Here is a 22,621-nt window from a genome sequence, read left to right on the forward strand (position 1 = left end):
CAAGTTCATTCGTTTCCATGTGTAAATCGCTATCATTCGGTGCCATGCAGTGAATCACAAGCCAGCATGCCCTCGACCTCTATTGGTTGCGGCTGCACTTTCTCGGGAGTAGACAGGGTATTTTCTCTTGTCGGCTCGCCAGGGATTTCTGTGCTGGGTCCACCATCGTCCTTGGAAGAAGCACCACCCTCCTGGTCGCAATCCTGATCAACATGCGTTGTTTCTCTCTCTTCGTCATGTTCCTTCTCTGCACATGCACTCCGCTCCATGCCAACCATTTCAATATGCTTATCCTCTGTACCCACATTAGGCTGCATGCGTGGCACTAGCTGTGGAGGCTCAATCGCAAGCATCGTTGGTTCCTCCATGCGCACTAGTTCTGGCTGTGCATGCTCAATGATTGGGCGATGTGGCGGATTATCAATGGCCACCTCTCCCGTGGGGATAATTGCATCATGATTGGTCTCTTTTCCCGGAGCATCTGCCGCCCTATCAGTCCAGCTTTGATCGCATGGAGGCTCTGTCTCATGCGGTGTCGAAGCATCGTTGGGTTCCCTTGGCAGGCACGGGTAATCATTTGGAGCAATCAAGCGATCCACCACTGCGTCGTTGATTGGCTGGCGTGCGTCGATCTCCTCGATCCCAGGCCTCGGGTTCAAATTTTCTCGCCCCACCGCGACCAAAGCCTCCCCACACTGCGTGGACAGCCGGTCAAAAGCAGAAATCCTGACAGACAGCCTATCTCTTATCGGCATGACGGCACCTCCAGCTGTCACCATCGTCCTTTCTTCCATTGGCGGGAGGCGCCAATTGTCACCGGCGACACCCGGCGTGCATGGCGGTGCACCGGTCGAGCTGGCCACCCCTTGTCCGCGAGAGTCCCGTGTGCCAAACCGCCATGGCAAGCGCCGAGGAACAACAGCAGGCGCATCATCACCGCTGATTCTCCCATCTGATGGCACCCCACTTTGATCGCTTCCGGATGGAACTCCCAGGAATAATGGCTCATCCCAATTGTTGTAATCCACCACAGAATCCAGATGAATTAGCACTTTGTATTGCAGCATTGGCAGCATCGTCAGAGGCGATACCAGCCCTGGCTTTGGAATTGCCAGCCACCGGAGCGAGGGAATTGAATCCGGCTCTGCCGTCCAGGCTGTGAGCTTGAACGCCGAAAGGTCCCGACGCGAGCTGGACTCCGGCGCCACCATATCCACCAGGCAAGAAGTGCCTAGTAGATCTTCCACAACCTCACGCTCCCAAGCATGCGGCAGAATTCCCTCCATCACGAGCGACACCTTGTAACTTTGCTGCAAATGCAGAACTTGCGCTTGCCGATTCCACTGCCTGAAGAAGAGGCGGACTCCCTGAAACTCAATGAACGGCACCGCCGCTACCAAACCGCGATGCTCCTGGCATGGCAAAACCACCAAGAAATCTTCTGGCCTGAAGCAGTGCACCGATACCCACTCTGGCTCGACGCCAACCACTGCCTCCAGGGCTTGCAGAACGAACTCCGGCCTGATGTCGTGCCGAGCCCCACCAGCGTACGCCACCATGGCAAACTGCAGCCTCCTCTCGAGGTCTTCCATGCTCCCGATGCGTCGAACGACCTAGAGCTCATGCGATCTGATGTCTTCAGACGGCGAATGCTCAAGACGCGGAACGCAGAGACTTGGCCAAGCGACAGGAGCAACAGCCACAGATGGTGGAGGGGGAGGTGGAGGCGGCGACACCCTGGAAGGGCCACCACCTAGAGCACGGGGTGGCGCCGCCTTGCGTGCAACCTTGGTCGCCGTCTTCCTCCGAAGCTCCTCCTCCGGCGAGGGACTCCTCGGCCTCTTGCAATCCTTGGACTCATGGCCTGGCAGCTTGCAGCGAAAACAGAAGACTTGGTTGGTACAGTCTTTCTTGAAGTGCCCTTCCTCAAAGCACTTGTAGCATAATCCATCCATCTCCGGCAAGGCCTGCCGGCGTTCGCGAGCCGCAGGCTGCCCGCGGTGAGGGCTAGCGCTCGCGCTTGAGGTTTGGCGGCGCCTCCACATCTCCTTCCTGGAAGGTCGAGGTTGCTCCCATGTCCCCACCGCAGCCGGCGCATCCGGCCCAAGCGGTGGAGCCACGGGTCCATGCGCTCCTGAAGCCTCGGAGCTGGAGGAGATGCCCAGGCCCGAGACGACTGGCCGCTCCCTGGAGGGCCTGAAGGTGGAGGTGACGGAGAGGGGGCTGTTGGCCATGGTCCAGATCTGGCGACCTGCGAGGGGGAAGGGTGCCGGACAGGGGAGGTGGACGCCGGGGTTAGAGTGACCAGCGCCGGGAGGAGGGTGGACGCCGGGGCCGAAGCGACCAGCGGCGGGGGAGGGTGGACACCGCCGCCGGAGTGGCGAGCGGCAGTGCGCGCTAGGCGGAGAGGGGGAGGGCTAATCCCTAGCCCAGAAACTGAAAGGCAGAGAGAGACGGACGATACTATTAATCAAGCCGTTGGTGTCCTTTTTTCGTTCTCTCATTCCCCTGATTTCGTCGATAGTCGTCCATGTCCTGCTTTCCGTCGGGGCAGGTGTTGGCCGCAGAGGCACTCCGGCAGGCCAAGAGGATTGTACGGCTGGAAAGTTAGTCAATTTCATGATTAATTTCATAATATAAATCATGATTAAACTATTATTAACATACAACAATCTAGCGTACTAGAATAACTGAGCAACAGCATCGCACATGTAACATCTATCATAATTAGAGACATGATTAGATCACAGTTCACATCCCACATACTGATCATTCGTAGATTAAGTAGCCATGGTTTGTTGCAGAGTTGATGTTGTTGATGATGATGTTGGTGATGACTGGTCACAACAAACGTTGGTGACGACGGGCGCAACATCGCCTGATCTTTGGTGGAAGACAACCTGTGCTGACAGAGTATGCAAAGCACTTCCCAAAAATTTAATATGTCCTTTCCCTGTGTAGAATCACAAGTACGAAGGGTTTCGGAGACCTAGTGTCCCGCTCGGCGGTGAACGCCGACGTTCGGTCGGAGTAGACTACGATGACGACGCAAATTGTGAGATCAGACAAAAACCTAACTTGTTTCGATATGTCTTTGGCCATGACCGGTAAGCCGTATATATAGGAGAACCAGAGGCGATTGCCCGTGCTCGAGCCCGGCCTGGCGAGCACGTGGAGGTGGTCTTCTCTTTCTTTCCTCAATACATATGTACCACTATTATATGCCTACACATTTTCTGCGATCGATCCAACTTAGTTACCATACGAGGTCTATGAATATATACAAACTTAGATCAACTATTCTTCGCATGAGGATGATGAACAAAAGTGTAGGCATCCTATAATGTATGCAGTTTTCTATGAAGAAAAATGGAATAAAAATTAAATTAAAATAAAATAGTGATGTCTTCTAAAGAAGGATAGAATAGTGGCCTTGGTATTACTCATTAAGAAGAAAGAAAAAACAAACAATGACAAAATGCTCATAATATATATATATAGTGGGTCTATTCTAATAACACCCTTAAGAGTGTTATTCTAATAACACCACCTCCTTATTCTGATAACACCCGGCGACGACACAGACGAAAACCAACCCCACCGGCCCACCCCACCCACCACTCTCTCTACTCCACCTTCTTCCCCCGATCCCCTCCACCTTCCTCCCCCGATCCACAAATCCACCTGCCACACCTTCCCCCAACCCCCTCATGTCGCGACCCCGGACGGCCAACGGCCTCCGCGCGTCGCAGATCCCCCGGTGGCCCACCCCCCTCCCCCACCAGAAACTGCGGCCGGCCGCCGTCGCCCCACCACATCCTGCTCCGCCGCCCGCCAAACGTCCCGCCCCGCCGTGGTGCACCATCCCACCGCACCTTCGCCCCGCCGCGGCCCACTGTCCCAGCGTTGCTGCACCCCCGCCCCGACCACCTTCCCCGCGAGCGCCGCCCCAGCCACCCCACCTCCAACACGCACAACACCGGCTGGATCCGGCCGGCAACCACACTATATTTCCCCGACGAGCAACTCCCACATCCATATCGCCGCGCTGCCATGGGGAGTGGAGGTTAATGGATGGTGCTCAGGGGGCAGATCCCGCAGGTTCGCCTCCTCTCTTCACGGAGCTCGAGCGCAACAGTGCCGCCGCCGGCTAACTTCTGCCTTCCTCCCCATCTTGCTTGGGATCCCACGCGAGGAAGGTCAAACGGCAGGTTGCCGGTCTCCTTCCCCTCCTGCAGGTCGCCGCCGCAGCCCATGCCTCCCGCGGTGGTCAAGGGCGGCTCGCCGCTGCCTCAGGTCATGGTCGCTCTGCCGGGGCAAAGCGTCTGGCGGCTCGGGGCAGAATTTCTCTTGTAGTCCACACAGAGGACGCACGCGGGGCAATCGCTGACTATGTGCAGCTCACTATTTTTCCTTCTGTTCTTTGCGTATGAAAATGAACCAATTTGATAGTTTTTGACTTTTTGTGTTTCAGTTTTTACCGTCCGTTGCAGCTCGGTTGTGCGCGTGCAGTCCACCCATCTCCTCCACTGCATCCCTAGCAGCGGGGGCCTCACAGTCCACATCGACAGCAGATGAAGCTCCAGCCAGCGGGTTTTTTCGATTTTTTGCCGTGGCCGGCGAGAGAACCGTGCGGCTCGAAGTTCCATCGGTTGCCCTGCAGTTCCTTCGCTTCCTTCGGCACCGACGCGCGCCAATAATGTGTGTTTTCAGTATATTTGTATTGTTCATGCAGTGCAGAACACTCTAGCAAGTTCAGTATATTTGTATTGCGCTAGACTGGTTCATGCAGTGCAGAACGGACACCTATTAAAAATTAGGGGAAACCGTATGCATACAACTACTCGTCTAGTGTAGAACACATGAATGGAAAAAAGAAAAGAAAAACTTCCCAACAGTGCAGAACACTCTATTTTTTGTTTGTAAAATCTTTCTTTGTAAAAAGCAGTGCACTCGGTGAATCGAAGAAGTACATTTTTCAAAATTATTGTAGTTCATTGTTAAAAAGTTTGTGGTTCCCTTATTGCAGTGCACACGAAAGTAAAATTGCATCTAAAATTGCATTGGGAGTTGCAGTGCACTTCGTTTTCACGTACACACAATGATTTTTACTTCGTTTGATGCAGTGTGGTTTCGGTCTGAAGCAGTGCACTGATCCATCTGATGCAGTGCACTTCGTTGTCGCGTACACATGACGATTTTCAGTCCGTTTTGATGCAGTGCGGTTTCGGTCTGAAGCAGTGCACTCATCTGTCTCAAAGCAGTGCACTTCGTTCGTCGTGTACGCTTGACAATTTTCAGTCTGTCAGACGCAGTGCGTTTTTAATCTAAAGCAGTGCACTCATTTGTCTGATGCAGTGCACACGACGATTTGGGTGTCGTAAAAAACAGAGTGTCCGCATTTTTGTAAAAATCAAAACTGCTCTTAAACCATAAGGAATTAGTGGAAGTGTTCTACATGAAAAAGTTGCACCTCATCGATATCTTTCCGACGGCATATCATTTGAATCATTTCGACTAGCGGTTTGTGAAAATTTCGCGAAAAACGGCCGCTGCCACTCGTCGACCGCCGCACGGTTTTCAAAATTAACTTAAAACCATAAGGAATCTCAAAAACATTTCAACGTATGAAAGTTGCGCCTCGCCCATAGCTTTCCAACGACGTATTACACGCCTCGTTTCGACAAACGGTTAAAAATTTGGAGCGAAAATAATACCGAAAATTTCAAAAATTTCAAAAAACAGAATTCTGCGATTTAGTAAATTCAAAACTGCTCTTAAGCCGTAACGAATTAGAGAAAATAATAGATATGAAAAAGATGCGCCTCGATGATATCTATCCAACGGTGTATCGTTTTCCTTATTCCGATGAGCGGTTTATAAAAAAATACGAAAAAACGTTCGCTGCCACTCGTCATCCGCCGCACCATTTTCAAAACTGCTCATAAACCGTGAGGAATCTCGAAAAGTGTTCAACATAGCGAAGTTGCACCTAATCCATAGCTTTCCAACGGTATATTATACGTCTCGTTCCGATAAACGGTTAAAAAACTAGAGCGAAAACAGTATCGAAAAACACTGCGTACAGTTTTTCATGACACGAAGTTCACTCATGTGAGTACTGCAGCACACTTGGTTCAAACAATGACGTGCACTTGCATTGAGCGTGCAGTGCGGAAGTGTTTTCAGAATAACTATTCTGATAATATTATCAGAATAGACCAGCTATATATATATATAGGGTCGCGTTATTCGTCACCCTGGGTGAGGCATAGTTATTCTTCACCCCCCTGTATTTTACTATCAATGCACCGTAAATTTACGTTCCGTAAGTTTTGTCTTATTTCCGACGCAAAAAGAGACCGTAAGAAAATATATAATCGCCGTAAAAAATATTTTATGTTATGTAAAATTACAAACGTAAAAATATAGTCTAAAATACACATAAACTGCAGATTTTCTTGTCTTATGACCTATATTTTTATTTTCTTATGTCAAATTTTACATATGAATCAATAGGAATGTAACTATTTGAATTCGAAATGTAATTTAATCATGAAATGATCATAAGATTACCTCGGGTGAAGAATAACTTATTCTGCACCCTGGTTAATGAATAGTAACACTATATATATAGGACAACACTATTCTAATCCTGGGATTAGAATAGTTATTTGGATCACAACGCCTATATAGGGCGCGAGCGAGGACCTCCCGAACTCCACAGAAAAGAAAAAAAGAAACTAACCCAACCCCGATCCTTCCCACATCCTTCGATGTCGCCGCCACCAGCCCGCTGTGCGCCGCCGTCGCTGCCCGCCCGTCCCAGTGCCCCGTCGCCGCCGCCCGCCCGCCCGTCCCTGTGCGCCGCTGCTGCCGCCCGCACGCCCCGCTGCGCCGTTGTTTCCAGTCACCCCGCGCGACCGCCACCCCAATCCTTCGCCGCCGAGACCCAACCTCCTAGGGAACGGGCGCCGGCCGCCGACCGTTCCTCTAGCACCGGACCGTCCACACGTACGGCTACGACCCCGCGCCATCAGCCCCCAATCGTCACGGCACACCTGCTCCTCGACGCCGACAATCCCGGCAACATCTGCTCCGATGAGACCGGCGCGCCGCCCAACACAGATTGATGGTGGACGGTGTTGGGACCTCCTTCCTCCCGACGCCTCTATCGTCATGCAGGTATTCACCCTCCATTGCTTCTCTGAACTCTTGGTGCAGAAGGATTTGACCTTCTCCGAGCATTAGTTTCTGTGTTTGTCCTCTGAAAAAACTACACTTGAATGACACTTCTATATGTCTGATGGAGGAACTAACCAGGTGGTGCGATATAGGTTCCCAAGACATATTGAACTTCAGAGAAAATCACTTCCAGGTGGGACGGAAAGTCATGAGAAACAAATATGTCCAACCCATTAGCTGTAGATGTCTGCACTCCCTGCAAAAGTAAAGAGGTCGGATCTCCTAAATCCTCATCTGAAGCTGTGAAAAACCAATGAGAAAACATGGATTAAAATGTAGTATGTGCAATTGTGGTACCTCTGGAGCTGTCTCCAAGAAGCAGGGAAGAACACTTGTAGCGATAAGAAATGATGTCCCCAAGAAATCCAGTCCTGGGCGGCTATATATCACTCGATCATCTTGGTTAAGACAAAAAGAAACTTCACTGTTTCATGTCATAGAGCTGGAGCAGCCATACGTTTCTGCAAGACGGGTGTAGCGGTGATGGTGCTGGCTTTTGGCATCAATGTTGCTTTTGTTTTTGCCAAAGCATGCTTCCTTGCTTGCACCAGTAGACAATGCCATGCTGCTGCTGATCCTCTTTGGGATATCTCTTTTCTTTTTGTTCTATTCTTCTTTTTCATCCCTTTCTTTCTCTCTTTAGATAGCAGAATCTACATTTTTTATGTTTCATTTAAGCATCAGGGGCATGTGTTTAACTTTAATCGCCATGGATTATATGTACTTCAGTAAGAAAATGTGGTGTACCTCCTTTTTCTGCAGATCATTCTCAAACATAGATACTGCCTCTAGTACAGCCCTTTGTGTGAACTTCAGCGCAAATTGATACATGTTTACTGTAAGAAACCACTAGCAAATCATACATTCGTAAACCAGTTAACTGACCAGGAGAACGGATCATCGTCTTGTTGTATTTGTTTGTGGTACAGCCGTACATGTACATATGATTGTACAATCTCTCTTTGCCAGTAAAGCTACTGACAATTAGAACATATATGAAAAGAGAACAACTAAAAACAACTGAAACAAAATTACAGCCCATATGATGTCCCCCAAATTATAACCCCATGGCAATTATTTGAACAAACTATGTGCCGAAGTCCAAAGACGAGTCCAACGCCAGATATAACTGGTCACTGGAGTATGTAGGCAAAAATTATACTATTATGTATTTCAGCATAGATGAACGCACATCCTCCATGAAAGCCACAACCTCCTCCTGAAAAGTTATACTATTAGTTCCTCTTCTTGTGTTTGTCCTCTGAAAAAGCTACATTTTGGCTACATGAAGTCTGTGCAGCCAAAATGTATTAACCTTCTAATTGTTGCACTTGGTCTGTGCGCATTTTACTTTATCCATTTGGCTAATAACTGTTGTCCCCCTATAAGTTTGTAGTTATTGGTTATTATAACTGAATTTTTTATTTTAGTTTGCAACGTACAGCACAATAATTTTTTGCAGAGAGTTCAACTAAACAATAATTTCAGAGCAATTAGAAAGAAGGTCAAACACATTTACGTTGGAAGGTCATTGTTACTATGAATGTTAATTTTGGGAAAATGACAACATATGGAAAAAAAAATAGCTCCTACTGTTATTGCTTACTTCCATAGCAAAAGGAAATTACATTGGAAAAATTATGCATTGTCCAGAGAGGACTTGGGGCGTCCACCCACACCAACATATGATCATTCATGTATACGTTGTAAACAATATGAGAAGTTCAAAATATGCTACTCCCTCGTACCCATAATAATTATCGTGTGTTTTAGTTTAAATTTAAACTAAACCATGCCAATAGAATAAAATCAAGAAGTCCAAATTAAACCATGTCAATAGAATAAAATCAAGAAGTCCAAATTAAAAACATGGAGCAGTCCGGTGTTTATAAAACCTAAGGGTTTCCGCATTATCAAAGAATAAAATGAAGAAGTTCGAAAAATAATGAAGCAAATATAAAATTTATAATAAATGGATTTTCTAGTTCGATTTAAAAAATAGAGGGAATTCACAATACATTTTTTTGTGAAGTGAAAAAAATCAAGTTTTTAAAGAACTAAAAATAGAGTAGATTGATATTTACAAACCAAGAAGTCCAATTAAAAAAATAGAGAAGTTCGATATTTATAAGAAAAACTCAGATTTTCCATGTTACTAAAGAATAAAAATGACGAAGTTCAAATTAAAAAAGAGGAGTAGTACGATGTATACGGGAACTAAAATTATTACTTTTTCTAAGGAAAAATAAAAGTATGAAGTTCAATTTACAAAAAAATGTTTGATGCTTATTTAAAAAGATATTTCCTTTCTAAGAAATATGACTAAGAAGTTGAAATTAAAATAACAGAGAAGTTCGAAGTGTATAAAAAACTTAGATTTCTTACAAGAAGTTCACATGCACCTTCGTGCACAGTTTAGAATTTATATTGCGAGATGTTCGACGTCTAATTACATGTTTTAAAAATGGCAAAACATGACGTCCAACCTTCAATTGCGTGTAGTTCGACGCATACACAAAAATGTGATAGAAGTTCATAGTTAAAACAACGAGAAGTTCAAGTACGACAAGGAATGCATTTCAGGTGAGAATACAAGTATAGAAAAATAAAAACTTAAAATGTTTGTTGGAATAAGTTCAAGTGCTATGTCAAGGGAAGTTCAAAAATTCTTCTGAGAGAGGTTCACCTTGTATTTCCATGTTCAAAACCACACAATTTTTTTGTGTTTTAAAATAATTCTCTCAATCCACAAAGAAGTTCAGTTATTATTTGGGAGCAATTTGATTTTGAAAAGAAAATAAAAAATTCAAATTATAAAAATGGAAATAGTTCATGTACTACATGGTGTGTTTTTAATATGAGAAAAATGAATTAAAAGGAAAGGTTTCTCCTTGTTATTAAAGAATGGAAACAAAAAGTTCAAAAATTAAATAACAAGAAGTTCAAATTTTATAATAGAGCGCTTCAAAATTTCATAAAAACATTAAGAAATAAAACCAGGAAGTCCATATTAAAAAGATGGAGAAGTTCGATGATTATAGAAAAACTCAGATTTTCCTCGTTATTAAAGATTAGAAAAAAATAAATTCAAAAATTAAATAACAAGAAGTTCAACTTTTAATAGTTGAGCGCTTTAAAATTTCATAAAAAAGATTAAGAAATTCAGATTAATATTCATAAAAAACTCATATATTTTCATGTAACCGAGATAAGTTCACATTGATAACTGCCAGAAGTTCACGTACTACACTGTGTGCATTTGGTATTAAAAAAGAATAAAAAAGCAAAGACTAATTTTGATTATTGTTATAAGTTCAAGTCCTCCGTCGGAGAAAGTTAAAAAATTATTGTGGGAGTGGTTTATACAAAAGGAATATCATTTGTGTAACACTTGATGAATAGATGAGAAAATTACAAACGAAAAATACGTCACAGAAGTTCAACGTGAAAAGAGTGGAAGTTCACCTACTACACTGAATGAATATCAGATGAAAAACTTTTAAAATCGTCGCGAGTATGAAAAAATGATCAAGACGGGAAAGTTGCGTGTTTACAACAGCTTTCCATCGGTATATCACTTGCTCAATTTGAATGAGTGGATGGAAAGTTACGAGTAGTGGATGGAGAGCTGAGAGCAAAAAAATCTCGTGAAAAACAGAGTGAAGTTCAAGCACACACGCTGAGAAGTTCAAGTTCTTCATGTGGTACATATTTGAAGAATCTGTTTCGCGATAAAGGCAGAACGCATGATCCCGCCGTTTCCGAAATTACTTGAAAACGGCTAGGAATCAGAGAAAACCATCAACATGAAAAAGTTTCGCATTTTCCATAGCTTTTCAGCGGTATATTATTTGCCCCATTCCGATAAAGTTTGTAGAAATTACGGCGAAAATACGTTTTTCACCATTTTCGAAACTGACTTAAAACCGTAAAGAATTGGGAGAAACAATACATACCAAGAAGTTTCACATTTGTTCAAGCTTTCCAACGCCATATCATTTGCCGCATTCGGATGTACGGTTAAAAAATTAGCTCGAAAATACGAACTCGGTAGGACTTGGACCATTTTCTAAATTACTATTAAACCATTCAAAATTAGAAAAAAACATTCAATATGAAAAAGTAGCGCATTTTCATAAGCTTTCCAATGCCGTATCATATGCCTCCATTGGATTAGCCGTTTAGAAATGACATCGAAAAAATGAACTCAGCTGTTCGGTTTACGAAATTTTACGTTTTTTCAAATTACTCTTTAACCATAGGGAATTAGAGAAAACTTTCAACATGTGGAAGGCGCGGTTTTGAAGAAGCTTTCCAACGCCATATTATATGCCTCATTTCGATAAACCGTTTAGAAATGCGATCGAAAATACAATTCACGTTTTTTTGTGCGAAGAAAAAACGGTTTTCAAAACTGCTCTTAAACCGCTTATATTTTGCCAAAAAATTAAGTTGGGTCATGATATTGGTGTCCATAGCTTTCCAACGATATATCGCAAGCCCCATTTGGGCAATGTTGGCGAAAGTTCAACCTAGTTCATAGGGAAGTTCAACGTACTACTAGCGGGGCAGGTCAGGTTGTGATTAGAATATTATTTTGATCCCGTGATCAGAATAGTGTTTATGTATATTATATATATATATATGGGACACCTAGGTGCCTAGGCACCTTGCCTAGATGCCGTTAGATCGAATCGTATCATCTTTTTTATTATGTATAGATGAGTTATTGGGTCTGACCCGTTAACAAATAGGTTAATATTTTGAATTATATCTCATCGTTTAAGAAATAAGTTTCCATTTGTGTGTTTGTCATGCATACCCCGTTCGAACATTCCAAAAGTAATTGATATCCGCCAATTAAATACCTTACAAAGAATTTTGCATGGCGTGGACATTATGGAAAGGGTATATGATGGCAATGAAATACCTTCCAAAGATGTGGATGTCATCAACGGGACATTGTTTGAACAAATCAAGCCGATGAAAATAATTTTCCATCATACCTTCCAAATAATTTTGCATGGCGTGTCAATTATGGAAAGGTATAACTAGTCAATTAAATACCATCCAAAGTTGCGCGTGTAATTAATGGTCCATTGTTTGAACATTTCGAACTGAAATGATTTTCCATACCTACTGACATGTATGATAGGCACAAGTTAAAATATAAAGGTATTTCATAATTACGAATTTCTGTAAAACAAACATCATTTGTTGAATGTTATTTATTTTATTAGTCTTGGTCATGTAGGTATATACCTATAATAAAAAAATATCTCCCGCACAAAATAAATTTTAAAAAATATATCTACATTTCTTAGTCTGGTCGTGTGGGTATGTACCTATGATAGGTGCAAATTAAAATGTAAATTTATTTTATCATTATGAATTTTTGTAAAAAAAAATTAATCATTGAATGTCATTTATTCTATAGACGTGGGTATATCATAAAGATGATCTTTAATTGCACTAGTGGCTAAATCTTCAGGGTATATTAAAAACATTTATTAGAGATACGAAAATGATTAGGAAATGTGAAATATAAATTTTACTGGATGGAATAAGACAAGCACTACCGAGATCACAGATACTCAACAAGGAAAAAGGATGATACTCGGCGAAATGCAAGTTCACCAAGTTCCTGCTGGCTGGGTTTTAAACTCAAAACACTTGGCAAAACGATGACACTCGACTAACATGATCTTTGCATAGTGTTATGCAAAAAGGAAATGCATGTGAAATCATAAAGATCTTTGTGGCGCTGTTATTATTAAGTAGCAACAGTGTGTCTTCTTAGGTATACAATGCCCAGTGTTTTAGTACGTACCATTTTATAGGTTTTCTTTTGATTGTGCATGACTAATTGATCCGCAATAAATCGATTTCTACCACATCAATTAGATATTTTCTAGGAAATCAATGTGTGATTAAATGTTATATAATTCTTGTGTTGATGTTAGTTTATATTAACGTGGCCAATACCATATAAGATCTAATTTTTTCTGCAAGGAATATAATATATTCTTTAGTTAGATTAGTGGTTATATCTCTAGGGTATATGCAAAAATAGTTGTGATATACATATGGCGAATCTAGTACGGCGCCCATTTGACACACTACGAGCACCATCCAACTCATTTAGCTAAAAAAATTGTGTCCGTTCGATCCATGTATCATATACATGTAATACAAATCTTGTTGGACGTAGAGCCATTCCGATGGAAAAGAAAAATAGAGTAGGGAATCATAAAGATCATTATCGTAATTCTAATAAAATGGAACCATGTATCTGCTCGTGTACATTATTGTCAATTTTGGATGAAAAGCAAGCTTTACGAAATTGCGTTGGGTGAATATCTTGTTGGACGTAGAGCCATTCCGATGGAAAAGAAAAATAGAGTAGGGAATCATAAAGATCATTATCGTAATTCTAATAAAATGGAACCATGTATCTTCTCGTGTACATTATTGTCAATTTTGGATGAAAAGCAAGCTTTACGAAATTACGTTGCGTGAATAACTAAAGATCACCACAGGTGGAAGTATTATACCCCCATAGGTTGTGCTATGTGGGTGGGCATTGTTTAATAATTTGCATGGTGTTGTGTAGGTATCTCTCGACGATAATCATTTAAAATTGGAGGTATCTAATACCTATTACTATAAAACAACCATGTAGGTATGCATCTTGTGTACTACATACTCACAAAATTTGGTGGATTATAAGTTGACTATATGAACTTAGGGATGTCATAGTAAGATTGTTGGTATATGCCTTTTAAATTTGTACAAAAAATCTACGTATGTCAATTATGGTCATGTGCACATAAGGAAAAAGTAAATAATGCAGTGTAGTTTGATGATTGCGTATAATAATATATGGCGCACCAATTTGTTCTCATTATATAGTTTGGTCGTGGGTACCACATATACCCAAATGAAAGTAAAAGTAAAAACCACAATTAGATGGTATTTTCTCTACTACATTCATTGTTGGGTATGAGATACCCATGAAAATAAGCCGTAAGAAAATGCGGTGCATCCATACTGTTTTAGGAAATTGAAAAGGCTTTGTACCACTGTGTCCACTACTAGGAAAAGGGTTATAGATGATAAGGACATTAATGGCGCGCCGTGTATGTGGTGCGCCACTGCTAACCAGATACAGGTGCGCCATTAGTAATATACCTGGTGTGTGGTGCGCCATTAGTAGTTTTGAAGAAAAAAATTGTTAGTAATGGAGCACCATGGGATAGTGCGCAATTACTAGTTGACATAGTAATGGCGCACCACATTCACCGTGTGGCATTAGTAGTTTTGAAGAAAAAATTAAAAAAAAGTTAGTAATGGCGCACCAGTGGACAGTGCGCCATTACTAACAATTTTTTTTCAAAACTATTAATGACGCACCACACATCAGGTGCGCCATTAGTAACCCTGGTGCTAAATGCACCCCCCTATGCACCGCCTTTTTCAGTTTTTAAAAAATAAAAGAAAATGCTGGGAATGTCAAAAAAATAAAAGAAAATAAGTTTCTCATGTGATATGTGGTCTAATTGTTGGGAAATTTACAAATATGAATTTCGACTTTATTTGCAAAATCTCTCTAGAATTTAGTAAAATGGGCATAACTTTTGCATACGAACTCGGATTAAAAAGTTTTTTATATGAAAAATCATCTACTTGAAAAGTTACATACAAATTGAACCGGGGGAACTTTGTTCAACATCTTCAAAATCTCCAAAAACCTAACAGAACAAAAGATACGGGGCTTTTAAGATCTAGAGGGGGAAAATGAAAAAAAATTCAAACTTACTAGTGGCGCACCATTTGATAGGTGCGCCACTAGTAACAGAAAAAAAAATTGGTTTCAAAAAAAAATTGGAATTTTTTTCAAAATATGATACGTAATATGACCGGGAAGTTTGAAATATTTTTTCAAAATTTCATCACACTCATGAACATGAACAAAGTCGTAGACATCAACAAGGTTTAATAGGATTGATATGATATATATATCAACAAGTGGCTGTGAAGTGAGCTGGTGCAGGGGTTGGATAGAACTGCGAAGTTAAGCGTGCTTGGACTGAAGTAGTGTGAGGATGGGTGACCTTTTGAGAAGTTTGATCACAGAGTGCGATTTGACTTGATATTAAGCATATTGACCTGAGATTAAGCCATAGTGCCTCGAGATTAAGAAAAAAATTTGAATTTTTTTTGAAAAAGAATTTGAATAAAAATTGTTAGTAATGGCGCGTGATGCTAGTGGCGCACCTGTAGTGCGCCATTAGTAGCCAGAACAGGTGCACCACTAGCATGCCTTTTCCTAGTAGTGGTCAGTGTACAAGATACCTATAGAATACCCAACAAGTAACTTTTTATATTATTAGGAGACTTTGAGTATGGTCGTTGGGCATATGACACCGTGCGTATCACACATTAGCTATACGACACCATGTGTATCTAATACAGGCAACTGATGCCTATTGTATTAAAATTTGAATAGGTTAGGGAGTGTACAACTATACTTTTAGGCCTTATGCCACATCGGTGGGTACCAAATTTCTTGGAAAAATGGGTGTAATAAAATGTGATTTGTCATTTCTGTTACAAAATTTAGAAAGTAGAATACGGTGTGATGGTTAGGTATTAGGTTGTGCAACTATATCTGTCTGACAGGGGTACCATCATGCTCTATATATATATCTTGGAAATAATACCCAAAATCAGTATGGTAATTTTCTTAATATATGGTCCCTTTTATATATCCTGAACAAAAGTATGACAATGTGACTCATTTTAATATTCAAAATTTTAAAAATACCTGAGAGTGTTGCCCAAAATGTGTGTCATTACAACCCAAATTACATGTTCCAGCACACAATTAGAGATAAAAGATAAAAGGAGATCACTTATCATTTGATACACATGTATCTCTTAAATCCTATTCACAACCATATTACATCCCGATTTTCATGACTAACATTTGCTATCACACTCGAAATTGCAACTACGGATGCAGGATCAAAAACGAAGAAGTATACAATTAAGTCACATGTATCCTCATTCGCTTCTCTCGCATACTGATTGTGTCCGACATTGTCACACAAAGCCTTCATTGTCAACCATCCAGCACATCTCAGCATTAGCTCGGCGGCTCTGTGTCATATAGATCATTTTTTTGTAGATGTATCACAAGAGAGCCATGATAAAGTTAACTGAAAAAGAAATAAAAAATGCAACGATATCCAATTAGATGAACAAAAAAAGCTTTGAACACAAAGGAAAATGAGAGAAAAAATTACTAGATATATTGAAGTATCCTCACCATTATACATTTATGAGAAAAACAACACGTACCTTGCTATAGGAGCTATTCGTATAAGTCAAAAACTACAAGCACATGGCTGAGATTTGTAGATGAGACAAGGTTTGCGAATTACAACATACACTTCAAGTCTCAGGTTTCGCAGAACTATTCTGCACAAAGTACATGAATCCTACATACCTCGCACGACCATAACTTTGACTAACATCGAGAGAGAAAAAGGTCACATCAGGTATGTTCCTCGAGGTGGTAGCTCAGTTGTCCGGGCGGTCATAGTCTCCATGGTGTATTCCTCGATCATGGTCGTGTGCATGGAAAGGTAAAAGAGTGTGACAAAGAGGTGGAGATACCTGTAGTTGAAAATGAAATAGGTAAATTGCTATAGATGTAATAGAGAGATGAACAACCTGGGAGCCCCATCAGCGACCGTGACGGTGACAATGGCAACCATGGCCATGCGGGGTATGCTCGTATAGAAGAAGGACGAGGCAGAGATGAATCACGTAGGTATGCAAATGTGTGCTTGTTTTGGTCAAGTTTTAATGGCTAGCCAAATGATGGCAGGTACGTGGGCTCCTATTTCTGGTAAACAATCAAATTAGACGACATCTTTCATATTTGGAAAGAATCGAATTAAAGGGCAACAACATAATGCGAAAAATTATGGAAAGGAACAAATCACGCTCATGCAATAATTTTGGAAGGTGAGAATGGACCAGAATTGGGACGCATGCAATATTTAAGAATGACTAATGAATGTTGTTAACGGGTGTGGCAATCGAAACCCGATACGCATAGGCAGGATCATCCATTGATCCAACGGCTAATGCTCTAGGTGCCCAGGCACCTAGGTGCCCCAGTTAATTTACCTTTGTGTGTGTGTGTGTGTGTTTAATATGCAAGAATAAGAATGTAAGAGTGAAATTCATGAAAAACGAATTCCTAGAAGGAATGAATCGGTGGCATTGGAATTACCCTTAAGTAAGAAATAAACTAAAATAAGAGCTCTATTTTATAAGATGCAAGTATAAGCATATAATAATGGAATTTCCACATAAAAATAAAGTTCCCTAAGAAGGAATGAGTTAGTGGTCGTGGTATTACTCCTAAGGAAGTAAGAAATTAGTAGCATTGGTATTACACTTTAAGAAGAAAGAAAGTGTAAAAAACTAAAACAAACATTGAAAAATTTGCACACTGTGTACAAACAATGTACTTCTTCGTATATTCATGAATAAGCATATAGTGAAATTTTCAAAAAAAAAATTGACAGAATTTGCACACAATTTACATAGAAATTGCGCTATTCTATAATATGCAAGTATAAGCATATAATAATGAAACTTCCACCAAAAAGAAGTTTCATAAGAAGGAATGAATTATTGACATCAGTATTACCCTTAAGGAAGAAAGAAAAGGAAATAAATATTAAAAACAAATAATGAAGTTTTATTGAGAGAACTAATTATCTGCATTGGTAATACCATTTAAGAACAAGAAAATAAAACAAAACTAAGATAAACAGTGACAAAATTTGCAACTAGTTTACAAAAAGATTGTACTTTTTATTATATGCAAGAATAAGCATGTAATAGCCAATTTTTCACAAAAAGAACTTTCCTAAGAAGGAATGAATTAGTGGCACTCGTATTACGGTTAAAGAAAAAGAGAGTAAAAAGTAAAACAAATAATGTCAAAATTTGCACATAAATTGTGTTTTTTTATAATAATCAAGATTAAACATATAATAATTGAATTTCACAAAAATGAAATTTTCTAAGATGGAATGATTAGTGTCATTGGTATCACAGTTAAACAAGAAAATGAAACAAAAACTAAAACATAATGAAAATAATGAAGTTTTCTAAAGAAAAATGATTTAGTGCTATTGGTATTACCCTTCAAGAGGAAAGAAAATAAAAAAAACAAACAATGGAAAAATTCACACAAAAATTGTGTTTCTTTATAGTATGCAAGAATAATCATATAATAGTGGATTTTCAAAAAATACAAGTTTCCTAAGGAATGATTTTTAGTGACATTGGTATTACCATTTAAGAAGAAAGAAAATGAAACAAAAACCAAAACAAAATCAAAATAATGAAGTTTTATATGGATGAATGAATTAGTGACATTGGTATTACCATTTTAAAAAAGAGAAAATGAAGAAAAGAATCAAATCAATTAAATGAAGTTTTTTAAGGAATAATGAATTCGTGGCATTGGTATTACTCCCTCCGTCCCATAATATAAGAGCATTTTTGACACTACATATGTCAAAAGCGCTCTTATATTATAGGACGGAGGGAGTACCATTTAAGAATAAGGTAGAATATCATATGGAAACCAATATTCAATGAATTTTGTGGAAACCATATTTTAAAGTTTCAAAAAAATATAAAAAATGTGGGGTGTTGAGAAGATGATGTTTTATTGCTACACAAAGTTTCAAGTTGAAAAACATTACAAGATGTGAGCTATGAAAAAGAAAAATTCAGCCCTAAATAGTGACATCACTATTCAGAACTATTTAACGCTGATTTTGTATTTTTCATAGCTCACATCTCTTAATGTGTTTCAACTTGAAATTTTGTCTGGCAATAAAACATCATCCTCTTAACATCCTGTATTTTTTTCAAAAAAAAATTAAACTTCAAAATATCTTTTCTACTGGTTTTTCACCAGTTTCCACCGAATATTGGTTTCCGTCTGATATTTACAATGAAGCAAAAACTTAAAAATTCAAAATTATGAAGTTTGAAAGGAAAAAATAATTATATTTTGACCTTTAAGAAGATAGAAAAAATACTAAAATAAAATCAAAGTATTGTAATGAAATTTTCTAAGGAAGAATGAATTAGTGGCTTTGGTATTACCCTTTAAGAAGGAAGAAAATGAAAAAAAAAATATTAAGCAAATAATGAAAATTTTTGCACATGATTTACGCATAAATTATGTTTTTATAATATGCAAGAATACATATAATAGTGGCACTTTGAAAAAAATAAGTGAACTAAAAGAAATAAATTAGTGGCATTGATATTACCCTTATGGCCTTATGGAAGAAAGAAAATGATACCAACACTTAAGAAAATGAAGAGGTAGAATGAATTAGCGTCATTAGTATTACCCTTTAAGAAGATAGAAGAATGAAACAAACACTTTAAAAAACTTCCGCACAACTTGGGACTTTTTAATATGTACAAAGAATAAACATATAGTAGTGTAATTTTCGCACTATACTACAATTTATACACATGTTATATAGTAATTGCATGTATACATTTTACACTCATCCAACATCCTGAATATACCCCTATAAACAGACTTAAAAAAAGAGAAGCAAAAAATGCATACAAACAGGCAACACGAAATGCGTTTCAGCCCAATAACAAATCGGCTGGCCCAAAGAACAGAGTGAAGCAAAAACACGGGACGGATTTTTTTAATACAAATAGTGCAAATCTGTTCCAGATACGACGAAACGGATAACCTTTTGAAATTTTGATACACGATCAGGGACGTCATCACCTCCTCTCTGCTAGTCTGCTATGATGACAAAGTCGGCAGCCATGACAATCAGGCATCATCATCATCACCTCCTCTCCCTGCCATGATCAGTCAAGGCCGGCGGCCACGGCAACTTGCACGGGTACGCTTCTCCGGCGTACTTGTTTCTCTCGTGCTCGCGCTCCACTCGCATCGTGTCCAGCTCAACAGAGAACAACCACGCCTTCTCGCTCGGTGTCAGCAGGACGTATCTGGTATTCGCCGCAACAACCATGGCTTGTTGCCGGAAGAAGTGCTCCTCGCGCCCCGGCAGCCTAAGGGTGGCCTCCGGCAACTCCAGCTGCATCTCCAGCAGCCACTCATCTTCGTCACTGCCCGGATGCCGCCGTGCGAAGACCTTGAGGTCGTTGCCTATGAGGCGGATGACGCGCAGCGTGCCGTCCTCGCCGCCGACGATCCGCGAGGTCCGTATGTGCGACGGCCCCCAGACGGTCTCCGGGAATGCGGCGAGCGAGGACTCCGCGGTGGCCTCGTCAAGGGCAAGAACGGCGGTGGCGCATCCGTCAATTCCCCAGTACAGAGTGCCGTTTGCGCGCCCTACGAAATTTTCGGGGCCGAGCTTTGGGAGCTCGACGTGGCTGGTGATCTCGCTGTAAATAATGCGCCAGCCGCCATCCCTGCCCGTGGAGAACACACATGCCATGGCATCGTCGACGGCCGCAAGGACCCTGAAGTTGGACGTGCTGACGCGGCGGTCCGCGTCGTCGCCGTCAAGCAGGAACACGCCGAGGCGGCCGGTTCCGTCCAGATCCTCCGGCCAGAGGATCCCCTGGTAGAGCCCGGTGAGCGGCTCGCATACCATAAGGTCGGGGTAGTGGCGGACACGGCGACTGTAGTCGCGCCAGCTCTGCGGCGCCCTCTTCTTGGTGAGGAGGAGGAGGCTGCCGCGGCTGTCCGCGATCTCCCACGATCCGCTCTCCGGGAGGAACTCGAGGGAGAAGCGGCTGCGGTCGACGACGACCGGCGAGGAGGGGACGAAGAGGGGCTCGCCGCCCTGGACGGTGTGGTAGTCGCCGACGTACGGGGCCTGCTCGTGGACCGGGCCGAAGCGGGCGAGGAAGCCGGGGTTCCCGACGACGCGGCACCACCGCTTGCAGGCGGCCGCGGCGCGGACGAGGCATGGCGACGGGCCGAGGCGGAGGAGGATGAGCTCGAAGAGGTGGTCGGGGAGGTCCTCCACGGTCGTCGGTCCGGCCTCTTTCTTCTTCTTGTTTTTGGCTTCGCTCTTCTTGCCCCGCCGCCGACGACGAGGTCCATCCGACGACGCCATATGCGAAGGGAAGGGGAGTGGCGTCTCTCTCACGCACCGCGCTGACGAGTGACGGCCGCCTGCCGCGAAATTCTGCTGTAGATAAACAAGATCGCCACAGCCCACAGCGCGCGCCGGCAGTTGAGCGTTGACCCGAGGCGGCGAGGAGGAGTGCCGCGCCCTCCAAGTCTCGCGCCATGGTGTGTGGCGTGTTGTTAACTACTCCAGCGCGATCGACGCGCGTAAACGTGTCCGCTGAAAGATTCGAGCGGCGCAATGCACCATTTAAGGCGCCCGCAGTCCTTGCACGTCCATGTCAACAAGCCAAACGGCCAGATGTTGAGGCCAGGGACTTAGGAAAAGGAGAGTCCTCTAATTTATTTTTTTCATTTTTGCTATGTGTAAGTTGCATGAATTACTATTTCGTGCAGTATTTGTGTGTCTTACAGTGAAGCACAGGCTTTGGATGTCGGACCGACGGGCGAGGCATGGCTTGCAGGACCAGTCATCCGCGTGTTTTACGAGTCTGCAAGACGAGGACAACGTCAAACATATTCCGTCCAAGTGCGTATATGCTCGAAAGTGTGTCATAAGGTGTGGGACCCCCTACGGATCAGTGGAGAGGCTTCAGGTCTTCAGGGAGAGGAGAAACTTCATGGGCACAGATAGGAGAGGCTTCGACACATTGGCCATGGCTTGATCTTTATGGAAGGAGTGTAATGTTAGAGTGTTTAACAGAGTGACGCAACAAATGTCACCGACGTGCTGGATGAGGTTGCTGAGTGGAGGAAAGCGGGTGTTGGTTTTGGTGGTTTACAACAATTTGTGAGGAGTTAGCTTAACGTTCCTAGTTTGGAGTTGGTGTAAGGCGATGGCCTCGCGTCTGCCTGAATGTTCGTATCCGGGGCATGCTTCTTGTAATTAATCTTTAATCTTCTATAAAAATACGATACGTCATTGGTGTACTGTTAAAAAAACTATTTTGTGTAAGTCATTTTTCCTTCTGCTAGTATTTGGTCTGCCTTTTGCATTCCATTTCGACGATGAGCAAAAAAGAGTTCATTTTCAACGTGCTAAGAGAGACGAATAATTTTGAACATCAACACTGGGTATAACATAGACATATACACTCAATTAGGGACATATCTGAAAATTGCACAACGTGCTTAGTTTCTTTAAATATTGTGAAATACCTCAATTTCTTTGGAAATTATGTGCACATTTTT

The 22,621-nt window shown here is 41.9% G+C and overlaps 1 protein-coding gene across 1 annotated transcript; it reads right to left on the reverse strand.

The window, feature by feature from the left end:
- Window positions 1-19,816: 19,816 nt before the first annotated feature.
- LOC125535402 (uncharacterized) lies at window positions 19,817-22,329 on the reverse strand. The gene has a single exon (XM_048698458.2). The coding sequence runs from the start codon at window positions 21,414-21,416 to the stop codon at window positions 20,172-20,174; it is 1,245 nt and encodes a 414-aa protein (XP_048554415.2). The 5' UTR covers window positions 21,417-22,329; the 3' UTR covers window positions 19,817-20,171.
- Window positions 22,330-22,621: the final 292 nt, after the last annotated feature.

The sequence above is a fragment of the Triticum urartu genome, chromosome 1A (genome assembly GCF_056163025.1).
Source record: "Triticum urartu cultivar PI428250 chromosome 1A, HENAU_Tu73, whole genome shotgun sequence".
NCBI classification, from domain to species: Eukaryota; Viridiplantae; Streptophyta; class Magnoliopsida; order Poales; family Poaceae; genus Triticum; species Triticum urartu.

Bases quoted from the DNA above. Each gene is read 5' to 3' on its own strand.
- LOC125535402 (XM_048698458.2), bottom strand. From the start codon at position 21,416: ATGGCGTCGTCGGATGGACCTCGTCGTCGGCGGCGGGGCAAGAAGAGC.